The sequence below is a fragment of the Cynocephalus volans genome, chromosome 4, assembly GCF_027409185.1.
Source record: "Cynocephalus volans isolate mCynVol1 chromosome 4, mCynVol1.pri, whole genome shotgun sequence".
Lineage (NCBI taxonomy): Eukaryota > Metazoa > Chordata > Mammalia > Dermoptera > Cynocephalidae > Cynocephalus > Cynocephalus volans.
In genome coordinates this window covers 146,800,967-146,815,780 of record NC_084463.1, presented here as the reverse complement: position 1 = coordinate 146,815,780, position 14,814 = coordinate 146,800,967, and the positions used below count along the sequence as shown (strand labels likewise).

The 14,814-nt window shown below is 35.8% G+C and overlaps 1 protein-coding gene across 1 annotated transcript; it reads right to left on the bottom strand.

Moving 5' to 3' along the window:
* Positions 1-2,887: 2,887 nt before the first annotated feature.
* LOC134374900 (olfactory receptor 4A15-like) lies at positions 2,888-3,910 on the bottom strand. Its single transcript, XM_063093023.1, has one exon. It carries the CDS (start codon positions 3,839-3,841, stop codon positions 2,888-2,890), a length of 954 nt encoding a protein of 317 aa, XP_062949093.1. The 5' UTR covers positions 3,842-3,910.
* Between the last annotated feature and the right edge of the window lie 10,904 nt (positions 3,911-14,814).

Below are 14,814 nucleotides of genomic sequence, written 5' to 3'. Positions count from 1 at the left end.
AGCTCCTTGGCCAGGGCCCCAGGCAGCTGTTAGTTCACAAAGGAAGAAGCTGTAAGATTAAAAATGCCAACTAGCCCAGCTACAGTAAGTCTTTGTTGACATAAAAATGGCAAGTTTGGATAACGTCTTTCTCCTGAGCCTCACAAGGGCTACCACATATCCTGTTTGCAGGCAAATTCTGTGAAGTTTCTTAGCTGTGGCTAATTAGACCTCGGGGGAATTTCACTATCATCAGCAGATCTTGCCAACAACCCAATTATTTCATGTTACTTAACTGAACATCAGAGAAGAACTTTTACAGAATTTATCTTTAATTTTTTAAGTCCAGTTAATGACAAATCACTGTGTCAAGAGAAAAAAATGAAACAGTTGACAACTTATGAATTTGGATGTCTGATAACAAACGAACTTAGTATAGAGTCTGAGTATTTGGTATTGTATAAATTAAGTATTTAGTTGGGTAATTATCTGACTTTTATATTTTTATTATAATATTTTGTTTATCAACCTATCCTTCCTGGTTATCATAATTTTTAAACATTGTTCTCAGATGTATATTAAGTGATAGTTATAACCGCTATTATGAGAGTGTAGTTTACAGTACTTCAATGCAGCTGTTTCTCATGCCAATTTTGGAATTATCTTAACATGATAATGCTAAAAAATAATTACATTCTTGGATTATATTCAGAATAGTAAAATACATTTATTTCATCCCTTTCAATTTACTCTAATGATACCCCTATAGAGTGGGAAAAGGCATCAGCATCCCCACTTTATGACATGGAAAACTAAGTCAAGGAATCAGAACATCGTCTGCCAAGGCAAAGTAAGAAGCCAAGCCTCCTAAATCCTGGGCCAGAGTCCTTATCCTTAGATTATTGTTTTGCAACTAATGTGTCATGCCACGTTTATGCTGTCACCAATTGTGAGGCATGTCAGGATCATCTACTAAAAGAAAACATACCCATATTTGAAATTATTTTTACAAACAAATTGAATTCAGAATAGCAGCCTGTGTCTGTTTTGTTCACCTCTTTGTCCCCAGCACTTGGTTCAGTGTCTGATTCATAAAGATTTTCATAAATATTAAGTGAATAAGTGCGTTGGAAGACCTTTTACTTATTTCCTGTATGTTTTCTTTTTTTCCAGCTAAGTACGAAAAAGGGTGCTCATGATCTTACTTGGAAAAAAATTAAATAAAGTGTTAGAAAGTGGACTATATTCCTTTCACCCCTTCAGATCTTCTCACTCGTCTCCACCCCTAGTGTCGTGGGCTGCAACCAGCTTCCTTACCTCTGGCCAACAGGTGGCGCCAGCTGAATGTTAGAGGCCAAGGAGGGAAGAACAGCACATCCGGGTATTTCTTTTCCTAGTTCCTTCCTATGGTTTGTCAATGACTGGGTGCCTTCTACAAAGGCTGTACCTTTGAGGGTGGATCTTTCCTACAGCTGCAGTTCCGGCTGGGTTCCTATAATCACCTTCTTTCTCTCTCTCAGGCCTCCTTGTGGTAATAGTTGCCTACTGTTACTCGCCCTGAGGTGCTTTACCATCCTTATTAGTTTCCTTTAACCCTAGTCATAACTTGATAAGTAATCAGTTAAATCCTCTTTAATCTTTCATTTTGAGTATGCTATTTTTTGTCAGGACTCTGATAGATGGAGAAAGTTTGGATTATTCCTTTGTAAATAAACAGAAATAATGAGAAAATGCTTTTCCTTTTATATAAATTTATTTTATTTAGAAATCGTCTGTGCTTCTTTTGATATTTATCTGCTAAATATATTTAACTTTTGTCAGGATATTGTGAAAGACTTTGAAATGTGACATAAAGTTTATTGGATGTCTTCCGTCTGTGTGTTGTCTATAGAACATCCTGTGAGGTTATATGATCCTACGGAGCTCATACCTTTCACTGTCTTTGATCTGTTTTACAACTCTAAGTTGTAGGCAACTGAAAATAGTTCAAATAATTCTTGTTCACAGAATTTCAAATGCTGTCTGGTGAAAGTTCAAATGATTTCCCTGACCATTGCACATAAAACCAGTTTTGCATTTATTCATAAACTCATTACACATCTCTGATTAACAATGTAAGTGTGACACATTGGATTCTCCTTTAGAACATACAATACACAGAGAATCAGAAAGGCATTCATTGTGTAAAATAAAAATAGACTGTTACCAAAATGTTTTACCATTCATTGTGTTGAAAAAAAGAAAACTGCTCACAGAGAGTTTAATTTAGTGTAGGCAGAATCTGGGACTCTACTGCGATATGAGTGACTTAAATACGTATTTCTACTATTGGAGGAGGCCAACTGATCTAAACATACAGAATGGGTTTAAGTCACTTTTCTGTCCAAAAATTGGTCTGAATCCACAAAATCAGCCTTATGCTACCTGGACGTCTTCACTCAATCACAGCATAAAGTCAGCAAAGCTCATTTCTCATGGTTTTATCCTCAGCTATGAAAATATGCTATAAAACTGTAAATCAATTAATTCGACCAACACATTGCTTTTAACTGTCACATTAACAATTTTTTAACAATCTGAATTTTTAAATTTATAATATCAATCTCTTGAACTAAAGGGAGCAAGTTATATTAGGTCACATTTTTATGTGCCAGGGAGGTATCATAGCCCACAAACAAGGATTTGAAATAAAACCAAAAACTGTCCACCGAAGAATCTTAAAATTGCATAATAACATATCCAACCTATGCAATTCTCTTGGTCTCTAAGGAGTATAATATATTTCATATAGATAAAGATTAATTTATATTGCTGTTTCAGAATAAATGGGCTAAATAACCAAAAAAGAATGATAAAAATGTAACCACTAGTAGTGAAAGTATTCCTTGCTTCTGTGAAAGAATGAATATCACGTTCTGCATGACAGATACAGACCTCTTCCAATAAAGGTCACATTTTTACTCCAAAGTTTCTTCATGGCGTTTTTCATTTCTGCATTCCTCAGGGTGTAGATTAGGGGATTCAACATGGGAGTTATGAAAGTTAAAACCACAGTCATGGATTTATCAATGGGAAAGGTGGAATTGGGCCTTGCATACAGGAATATACAAGGGACAAAAAATAAAATAACCACAGTGATGTGTGATGCACAGGTGTAGAAGGCTTTGTGTTTCCCTTCCAAGCCACGGGCATAAAGAGAGTGTAAAATGACCCCATAGGAAACCAGGAGAATGAAGAAGATGATAGTGCAAATTGTCCCTCCATTGGCGATCATAGAAAGTCCGATGAGGTAGGTATTGGTGCAAGCGAGTTTCAGTAAGGGATACATATCACACACAAAGTTGTCAATGACGTTGGGGCCACAGAACGGGAGCTGATAAATAAAGAGAAATTGAACTAGTGAGTGAAGAAATCCTCCCATCCAAGCCACCAAGAGCATGAGAACACACACCCGCCGATTCATGATGACCAAATAATGAAGAGGTTTACAGATGGCCACGTATCGGTCATAGGCCATCACCACCAGGAGAATAACTTCAGCACCAGCAAATAAGTGGTCTATAAAAACTTGAGTCATACAAGCCTGGAAGGAAATGGTCTTTTTGCCATAGAGCAAGTCTATGATCATTTTGGGAGCAATGGCAGTAGAATAGACAGTATCTATAAATGATAAATAAGCCAGGAAGAAGTACATGGGGGAGCCCAGGGACCGGCTAGCCACGATCGTCACCATGATGAGCAGGTTGCCCATTATTGTCACAACATAGATGAGCAAGAATATGACAAATAGAACCTTTTGCCCCTCAGGGTTCTGTGTGAGCCCCAGGAGGATAAACTCAGTTACATTGTTCCTATTTTCCATGCGTTCTTCTGAAGGTGCTGAACTCAGATGTCAAAGCCTGCAAAGGAAAGGACAGATAATGAACTGGAGATGATTGCAAGCTCCACATCAAAAAAGTGATGTTTTTCTCAACAATTTTTCTTCCACAGGTCCTTCCACGGAGTAGCCCATTAGGAAATGAGTGTTTGGAATTTCCTCCCACAATTACTCTATTCGTTTTCCCAATTTCTTGCTTCAACTACAATGATGGGACGTTAGTATTCTAACTGGGACATACATGTGCATGGATATGTCTCTGAGATGACCTCCCAAAAATCAAGAATGCTGCTTTTTCTAGAATATCTCTCACACAGACTGCATTTTTGACATTATGCATCATTTCTTTTTTTTTTTTTCTTAAAGGCTTTTTGGCCTTCTGAGATCTATCATGAAAACAATCTCATATGTTATGACTTTACTTATATATTATGGAGCATAAAATAATAGGTAGATGTTTAAATATTTGCCTTCCTGGGAAACTTTATTATGAGTTCCTAGAATCTAGAAATAACTCATTCACAGCAATTGTAGAACAAGGTTGTGAGTGCTTATCAAATATTTATTAAACTTTAACTAAACTGAATTTCAAAGCTACTCAGAGAATAACTGAGTAGAGATAAATGCATTAAATTCTTCTCAGCCATGAAAGCCCAATGAAAGCAATGTTTTGTTTAAAAATACACACACACGTACACACACACTCTAACTGAATTGACATTTATTGCAACCTAGGTTGTTGGAGGGAAAAAAAATGAGTAATGCAAATCAAAGTGGACACACACTCTGCATACACATTTTCCCCACTTTTCAAATTTGTTTGGAATTGATTATGGATAGTCATGGATCAATTCAAAATGTCAAAAATGAAGATTTTAAGCAGAATCATGGTGTAGTAGAAAGAATTCTACACTAAAAATCTGGCAATATTAATTGATTTTAGCTCAGTCATTTTGAAAAAATTATGCCTCACCTTATATATATTGGAAATGTTATGATCTTTCCAGATGTATGAGTCTCTGAATTCTTATCATTGATGCTTTCATCTTAAATGACATCATAACATTTTTGCTGGTAGACAATTTTTATATTAATCAGTATGATTATTAAAAAATTTTATATTAACATTTGTGCTTTAGCCTGAGCTAAATGCTATTTGATTATAAAAGTAATAAATACATGAATTATTTTGTTCATACTATCTGTTCCTGGCTATCTGAGTTTGTGCTGAATACAAGATATTCATTCCCACTTGAGTAAAATAAATCATCTGTTGGTGCTTTCAGATGTGATCCAGGGCCATGTTTATGTGTAACATGTATAACTTCATATTGGCAAGATTATCTTAAATACGCTCTGTTTCACTGTCTGCATTTGTTGACCGACATTTGTGAAGGTCAGAAGATTCTACCCTTTGTGCTTCTGGGCAAGCCAAGTTATACTCAGGCATCACAGGGAGAGTAAAAGTGTGGACAGAAAGAAAATAAAAGATAACAAAGAAAAGGCAGCTAGAAACCAGCAAAGGCCATAAGCTAAATGAAATATGCTTTAAAACAGGTAAACAGTTTGGCTGAGGGGCCTGAGTAAGTTGCGAGTAGAGAATTTCAGATTCCTTTAGCTGTTGGTTGGGAGGTGGCCCAGACAGGGAACTCAGAATCAGTATCAGCACTTGCTTCTAAGAATCTCTATACTCAGGGCTACAGAGTGGAGTGGGGGTGGAAGGGGACAGGGGGAGGGAGGTTGGGGGATAATTGGGTGGGGGACATGGGGTACAAAAGTAATTTCTGCTAATGGGTATGCTGCCAGTATGAATCTGGCCCTCACATCATGGACACGAAGGGTGACAATTATCTTTCTATCTCATGAATATTCATAATATAAATAAATAAAATAAAGACTTCAAACTGCATTAAAAGAAAAGAAAGAAAAAATCAGATTCTAAACTTTTGCATATATCGGTAGAAAAGACCAGCTGACTAAAAAAGGAGCGCGATCTCTGAGGCTTCTGATAATTTATTACATGAAAAACCTAAATAGCTTCGCTAAAATTATGAAGCTGTATCTGCATTTATAATGGAAAATAAATGCTCACAGTTCATAGGAGCTGTCTGAGCATTCAAGAGATAACTTCCAGTAGGAAATTCTTTCCTGCATACTCGTTCAATATTTATAACACTTGCTAAATAGCGTTGTAAAGGCACAATAAATATTTCACTATTAAAATGTTTTTAAGGACATTATTACTACTCTAAGCTGTTGAAAACTATTGACTTGTATCAAGAATATCAATTCTATATTTTTTCAGCATTGTATGCATGAAAAAAGAAATATATCTGATTTAAACTTTTCTGAAATTCTTCAGATTTCTTAATGTATTAAATGAAAACAAATAAATTGTTAAGGAATGCTCAAAAAATGTGAATCAGTGGTAAGTATGTCACAATAATAATTAAAATAAGGTAATTCGAGTAGATCTACACTATACCAAACTCAACAATATAAGACAGAAAAACAAAGCACTTATGTGGTATTTGAGGTGTAAAATACTGGGAAACACATTTAATCCCGAAGATATCAAAAATTATAGATTCTGAAATTTTAAATTTTAATCCAGAGTCTTTTGAAACATACAATCACACTGCATGATATGGTTCTAAATGTGTTTCTATTTAATTCTCTTTATAGTAAAAACTGTTTCATATGTTAGCAGGAGCTTTTTTCAGTAATTGAGTAATGACCTTAGAAAGGATGCAGCAAAAATTTGAGGTCCTAAGAAGTATCTAATCAGCTCATCAGATTTTTTTCTAAATGAGAATGAATTTTAAGGAAATATCACATTTTTTCCCAAGTCAATTTTTTCATAGTAAAGGAAAAATGCTACCTCAAACTTGCATGTGATTAAATAGACCTTAGAGACAAATACAGAAAAGCAACGATTGGAAAGGGTGGATTGCCTATCTCATTTACAGTCTTCATCAGTTTTGTTTTGTTTTGCTTTGCAGTTTTGCAGGGTGGTCTTGGATGCCTGCATTAGTGTAGTTTTGAGAGTTCAGTTTCCAAATTAGGTTTGGAATTTGAGCCTCCAAATCTATATTTACCAACTGTGGGTTCTTGTGTAAATTACTCAACACCATCTGTATAATGAGAATTGTAATAGTACCTAACATATAGGGTGGTTTTAAGGATTAAATAGGATAATGCAAATAAAGGTCAGAAATAAATGTCTGGGAAATAATAAACACTAAATAAGTTCAAAATATTAATTTTATTATTTGTTTCCCTGTATAACTTTACTGTCACATCTTTACTATTAGTATTACATGAGTTTCCTCAAAATCCACTCTCTTTTCTAATTATCGAAAGAAGCATTCCCTGTGGGAGGGATAGATTGATTAGGTCATTACTGTATACAATTATGAGGCTGTCCTGTCCTTTACCATTCACATTACTATATGGAAATTCATTGTCTGTCTTTCTTCATACCTCATTCCCCTCTTTGAAATTTATCATTAAAACTGAATTTAATCTGAAAGGGTCAACTGGTGGCATAATGTGATGTGTCTAGTTGTAGTCACTTTATTTTTAAGACCAGAAAAATGAGAAAATATTTATGTAGCTAACACACAGTTGAGAGCAATATTGGCATTTTCTTTAAGATTCTGTAGATCTCATAGCCAGCAAATTTTATATCTTCTCTTTCCACAGACATTAAAATGCCTTTTCTTAGAAGGTGTAAGTGCAGGTTCATGAATCTAATAGTTAAATTTTTCTGAAGATGAGTTTCCACATTTTGTAATAACAGGCTATTAATTTACATATCAAAATGTTATTTGAGGCATATACACAAAAGAATAGAAAGCAGAGACTGGAACAAATATTTGTACACTGATGTTCACAACAGCAAAAAGGTGAAAACAATCCAAGTGTCCATCAACTGATGAATGGATAAACAAATTGTGGTATATTCATACAATGGGAAATTATTCAGCCTTAAAAAGAAATAGAATTCTGACACATGGGCTACAGCATGGGCGAAACTTGAAGACATTAGTCTAAGTTATGAAATAATCTAGACACAAAAGGACAAGTATTTTATGTGCTCTCTTTTATGAGGTACCTAGAACAGTCATATTCATAGAGACAGAAAGTACAAGAGTGGTTGCCAAAGGCTGGGGGGGCTAGGGAAATGAGAGGTTATTGTTTAATGGGTACAGAGTTTCACCGTAGGATGATAAAAAAGTTTTGGAGATGGGTAGTAATGATGTTTGCACAACAATGTGTTATGTATATTTCACCACAATAAAAAATAAATAAAAATATCATATACAAAGTAGCAATTTGTAAAGAGCTATAGTAATCCTAGCTATTATCTTTAAGGTATAGTGATACAAAATAATTGATGGATTTTCTAAATTATATAAAGCAATCTTAAAAAAGTTATTTTGAAGACCATGTACAAGGGTATTTCAAAAGTTCATGGAAAGATTTGTATTATCTTTTAATTCTAATTTCCCACAGAATTTTTGAAGTACTCTCATATGTGTCTTGTTATATTGTTCTGTTGTGCTATGCGTTTTTCTCTAGTTCAGTATGTATTTATACAACTTTAATACTATATCTGAAAAAAATTGTTGTCATTGTACTTATTCTAATAATATTCTATAAAATGAAGAAGATGCATGTGCTATCTTATTCTTGGAGGTTCTGACATAAAATATTTGAGAACGAAGGATAAAGTCTGCTTAAGAATGACAATTTATCCAAAGTTAGGCTATTTTGCCCTATTATAATAGCAGTAAAGAATTTTTAAAAATATGTTACCTGGGTTTTCTATTTCCTCTTTGGTAACTCGTTCCCAGTCCAAGTTTCTCCAATTTTATCTTTGGTCCTGGAAGATGATAGCTTAGTTGCATAAATATAAGTCAGGACTGCAACCATATCAATCCAAGTGTAACTGCAAAGAATAGACAAGGGCACACACTGTCACGGAAGCTGTAAATGCTTTGTCACACAGAGATATACCTCTTTTTGCCTGCACAAAGCATGATCATCTCCCCCAACTTTCATAAATATTGTACAATTTGAACTATGAAATTATCCAGCGTTGGCTTCAAACATAAACAGTTGGTATGATCAATGAGTCATTAAGTCTGAAAGCTGTTGTTGAAAATGGGTATAAAGAATCAAACAAATTAAAACTTCATTATTATGTTTATAGACCAAATTAATTGAATAAACCATTTATAATATTTTTAGTCAATAGTGCATAAAGCTGGATAATCTAAGAAATGGATTTTGTTTTGGATATTTTTTAAGCATTCTATAACTGCTTTAATATGGTACATGTCTAGGAAGATAATGGCTTTTATTTTGTATCTTGACAGTAACATTGATACCCAAGGAGAATGACCGGGCACTTAATCAACAATGAACAACAAAATACTGTTTGCCCCAAGGCTGTTTGTTTCAAATTAAATTCACTGAGGAATCATACCCCAGAGAATTGAGACCTTCCGCATGATTCTACCAGCGGATTTTATATTTTCAGAGGCTTCTCCTGGATAATCAATTTAGGACAACTAAGTGAAAAAAATAGCAATCTTACAGCAAAGAGCAAGTCACTTGTTAAAAGCAAAAACATAAGTTTACGTGAATAAGAATCACTTTATTTTTCAATTCATCAGCATATATTTTAAATTCTCAAATCCATGAAGGCACTGGAGTGATGAAAGAAGCTTAGGGCTTTGTATAAGTAACCAAAATTAACATCTGGTGGACATTTACATGACACATACTTAATGGGAATGGCACAAGTTCATTGTTAACCAACTTATTAAAGTTTCAATCCAACTCAGGTGAGATAATATCCACATATCAAATTGAACTCAGAAGTTTTTGTCCAGAAGAAAAGAATCCTTCTTAAAAAGAAACACAGAAACAAGTAATTAGGAACTAAAACTACTGGAGATTATTATAAAGTTATATAAGAAAAAAATTAAAATAAAGTCCAGGAACATTTGACACTGTGTAGTCAGATGTCTTTTATATAGCAATGATGGCTCCTTAAATCTTAATCTCTCTATACAACCTCTAAAAAACCATGCCACAGATCAAGAACATAATATCACATGTAACGAATACATTCATCATAACTAAGACACTGAGAATACCATGAACTTCATATTTCCTCTGAGTAGACAAATAAACATCAAGTTCCAGCAGAGATACCTCTGCAGCTTATGGCTCAAGCCTGAGAAGGGAGTGAAGGAACCTGGAGAGACCATAGAGAAGAAGAGAGAGAAGCAGAAAGCCCAAGAAGATGGAGCTTAGTCAGAATCACCCACGAAAGAGTAAGTCACTCTAATTTGATAATCATTAAAGAAAAAGTCCCAAGATATGAGTGTAAATCAGAGCACTGAATACAGGGAAAGAATGAAAGTACATAGAACCTATGATGGATTCTCAAAAGGCATCACTTCTGGGAGAGAAAAGGATGAGTAGAAATGAAAGGTACTCTTAGGAGACTTGGTGATTGTTGTGGGTCAAATGTGTCCCCCAAAAGTTCATGTATTGGAAACTTATTCCCCACCATAAGAGTGTTAAGAGGATGGGAAAGCCATTATGGTCATTGAAAGGTGGGTCCTTTAGGTGGTGATTAGATTGTGAATGGATTGATCTATTCATTGAGTACTTGGAGTGGTTCTGATGGCTTTAAAAGGAAAACAAGTGAGCAGGTGAGCTCTCTCTTGCTCAGCCCATTCTAGCCATGGGACACCCTGAGTTGCCGTGGAGAGTCAACATCAAGAAAAAGGCTCTCACCAGATATGTTTCCTGGACCTTGGACTTCCCAGCTTCCAAAACTATGAGAAATAAATTTCATTTCTTTATAGATTACCCAGTTTCAGGTATTCTTCTACAAGCAACAGAAACAGACTAATATAATGGTAAAAGCCAAGAAGGGAATTAAGGTCCTAAAGAAGCAAAGAAGAATGACAAAATCTAAAGATACTCTAATCCTTTCTCCTCAATAAAAAAAAATGAGTATATTAAAAAATAAAAAGGGGCCACTTATTAACTAGAAATCTTATAAGACAGCCAAAAGCCTTAACTCTTAGTCTATCCATATTCAAGAATTATATTAGGATCTCAAAAACAAAAGGAAGACAAAAATCGGTATAACTCCATACAAAGCTCTGGTAAGAAGAAACCAGAAAATGAGAACCATAACAATTCAACTCCTGTCCTTCTCCAAAACAACCAAGAAGCAAAATAAATAATAAATAAATAAAACTATCCTCATTTGATCATGGTATATTGTGCACAAATATTAGTAGTCAACACTGTACCACACAAAGATGTACAGACATAGTTGTATGTTTCAATTAAAAAATTAAAAGGAAAAGAGTGAGACATCATCCTCACTCTGCCTGCATCCCCTCTCAGGATACCATTGTATTGTGTGTCATTAATATCTATCGAATATAAGGGGCTTCTTGTCAAGATGGCAGAATAGACGGTTCCTAGCATCACTCTCTCCCACAAATCAACTAATTTACAACTATTAAAAAGCAACAACAGGAAGCCTGAGAGCTGCGCAAGAACAGGCAGCAGCCACATGCCACAGGACCCCCAGCCCAGGTTAGTCCCCACTGCCAAGACAGGCCCGAGAGCTGCTGGGTCCACATGCCCCAAGTCAGCCACACCAGAACAGGCAGGAGCCGTGGGACCTCCAGCTCACACAGAAAGGCCTGAGAGCTGCCAGGCCCATGCACCCCAAGTTAGCCATGCTGGAACAGGCAAGTGTCATGGGACCCCCAACCCCAGCCAGTCCCTGTTGCCCAGAGAGGCCCAAGAGCCACTGGGCCCAAATGCTCTGAGTCAGCCATGCCAGAACAGGTAGGTGCTGCAGGACCCCCAGCTCAGGCCAGTCCCTGCCACTTAGCATTGCCCATGAGCCACTCGGCCCACACACCCTGATTCAGCCATGCCAGAACAGGCAGGCACTGCAGGACCCTAAGCCCAAGCTAGTCCCCCTTGCCTAGAGAGGACCGATAGCCACTGGGCCCACACATCACAAACCAGCCATGCCACAATAGACAGACACCATGGCACCCCCAGCCCAGGCAAGTCTATGCCACTGAGAGAAGAATAAGAAATACTGGACACATATGCCCTGAATCAGCCATGCTAGAATAGGCAGGTGCTATGGGACCTCCAGCCCAAGCCAGTTCCAACCACCCAGAAAGGCCTGAGAGCCACCAGGCCCACATGCCCTGAGTCAGCCATGCCAGAACAGACAGGTGCCATGGGACCATTAGTCCAGGCCAGTCGCTGCTGCCCAAAATTGGCAGTTACATCAGGATCCAGGCCATACATCTGGGTGGAAGGAGTGGACCGTGATACCATATGCCACAATGACTAAACACCAAAGGAAAGATAACAGAAATACGAAAAATCAAGAAAGTATGACACCACCAAAGAAAACTAATAGCTCTCAAGCTCTAGATCCTACAGAACAGGAAGTCCTTGAAATGACTGACAAGAAATTTTGAGCAACAATTCTAAGGAAACTAAATGAGATACAAGAAAACTCAGTCAGACAACACAATGAAATGAGAAAAAATGTACAGGACTTGAAAGAAGAAATGCACAAAGAAGTCAGTGCCCTGAAAAAGAATGTAGTAGAGCTTGTGGAGGTGAAGAATTGATTCAGCAAAATTAAAAACACAACAGAGAGTCTAACCAGCATGCTACACCAAGCAGAAGAGAGAACTTCTAACATTGAAGACAGGCTGCTTGAATTAACAAAGGTGGACCAAAAAAAAAAAAAAAGAAAGAAAAGAAAAGAAAAAGAAAAAAGATTTAAAAACACTTAAGAAAATCTAAGAGAGAAAACAGACAATCTTAAGTGCTCAAATATCTGAATCACGGGTATTCCAGAAGGGGAGGAAAAAGGAAATGGCAATGAAAACATATTCAATAAAATTATAGAAAACTTCCCAGGTATAAGGAAAGTCACAGATCTTCAGATTCAGGAGGCTCAAAGATCCCTAGACATATTCAACCCAAAAAAGTTTTCTCCAAGACATATTATAGTCAAACTGGCAAAACTCAAAGACAAAGAGAGAATCTTAAAAGCTGCAGGAGAAAAGTGTCAAGTCACCCATAAGTGAGCTCCAATCAGAATAACATCAGACTTTTCATTGGAAACCCTAAAAGCCAGAAAAGAATGGGATGATATATTCAAAATACCAAAGGATGAAAATTGCCAGCCAAGAATAATTTATCCAGCAAGGCTATCCTTCCAAAATGAAGGACAAATACTATATTTTTCAGACAAACAAAAACTGCAGGAGTTCATTACCACACGAAAATTCTCAAGGCAGTACTGGGTTTGGTACCTGAAAAACAACCAACACTGCCATGAACACCCAGGAAAGAATAAAATGCACAAGTAAAACAAAAATGCTAATAATAAAGAGAAAAAATAGTTTATCTATCACCCCGAGAAACCAGTAAACACAGAAGAAATCAGAAAATCAGAAAGAAAGGAACAAAAGATACTTAAGACATCTAAAAAAAATCAATAAAATGCTAGGAGTAAATCAATACATTTCAATAGTAACTCTAAATGTAAAAGTATTAAATTCCCCACTCAAAAAATACAGACTGACTGACTGGTTTTAAAAAATGGACCCAACAATATGCTCCCTTCAATAGACTCATCTCACCTGTAAAGACACACATAGACTAAGAGTGATAGGATGGAAAAGGATCTACCGTGCAAGTAGAAATGAAAAACAAGCTGGAGTAGCTATTCTTATATCAGATAAAATAGACTTTAAACCAAAAACCATAAAAAGAGATGAAGAAGTCCATTATATAGTGATAAAAAGATCTATCCATCAAGAAGACATAACAATCATAAGTATGTATGCACCCAGCATTGGAGCAGCCATATTTATAAAGCAAAAACTACTAGACCTAAAGAACGAAATAAGCATGAATACCATAACAATGGGGGACTTGAACACCCCACTCTCAGCACTGGACAGATCATCTAAGCAAAAAATCAAAAAAGAAACACAGTATCTAAACAACACTTTAGACCAATTGAACTTAGCAGATATCTACAGAACATTCCATCCAACAACCTCAGGATATTCATTCTTCTCATCAGCACATGGAACATTCTCCAGGATAGACCACATGTTAGGTCACAAAGCAAGTCTCAACAAATTCAAAAAAATTGGAATTATCCCATGTATTTTTTCAGATCACAGTGGATTAAAATTAGAAATCAATAGCAAATGAAATGCTGGAAACTATAGAAACACATGGAAATTAAGCAACATTCTACTCAATGACATATGGGTCCAAGTAGAAATTAAACAGGAAATCAAAAAATTTCTTGAAACTAATGAAAATAATGATACATCATACAGAAACCTGTGGGATACTTCAAAAACAGTACTAAGGGGCAAATTTATTGCATTAAATATTTACTTCAACTGAATGGAAGAATGGAAAGATGGCAATTAAACAACCTAACACTTCACCTCTAAAACTAGAAAAACAAGAATAATCCAAACTCAAAGTAAATAGATGGAAAGAAATAATTAAGATCCGAGCAAAACTAAATGAAAAAGAAACCCCAAAAATGATAGAAAAGAACAATGAAACAAAAAGTTCGTTTTTTGAAAAGATAAATAAAATTGACAAACCTTTAGCAAGGCTAACTAAGAAGAGAGAAGACCCAAATAACAAAAACTAGAAATGAAAAAGGTGATATTACAACTGATACCTCAGAAATACACAGAATCATTAGAGACTACTATAAACGACTATATGCCAACAAATTTGAAAATCTGGAGGAAATGGATACATTTCTGGACACATACAAACTACCAAAACTGAGCCAAGAAGGTATAGAAATGCCAAACAGAAAAATAACAATA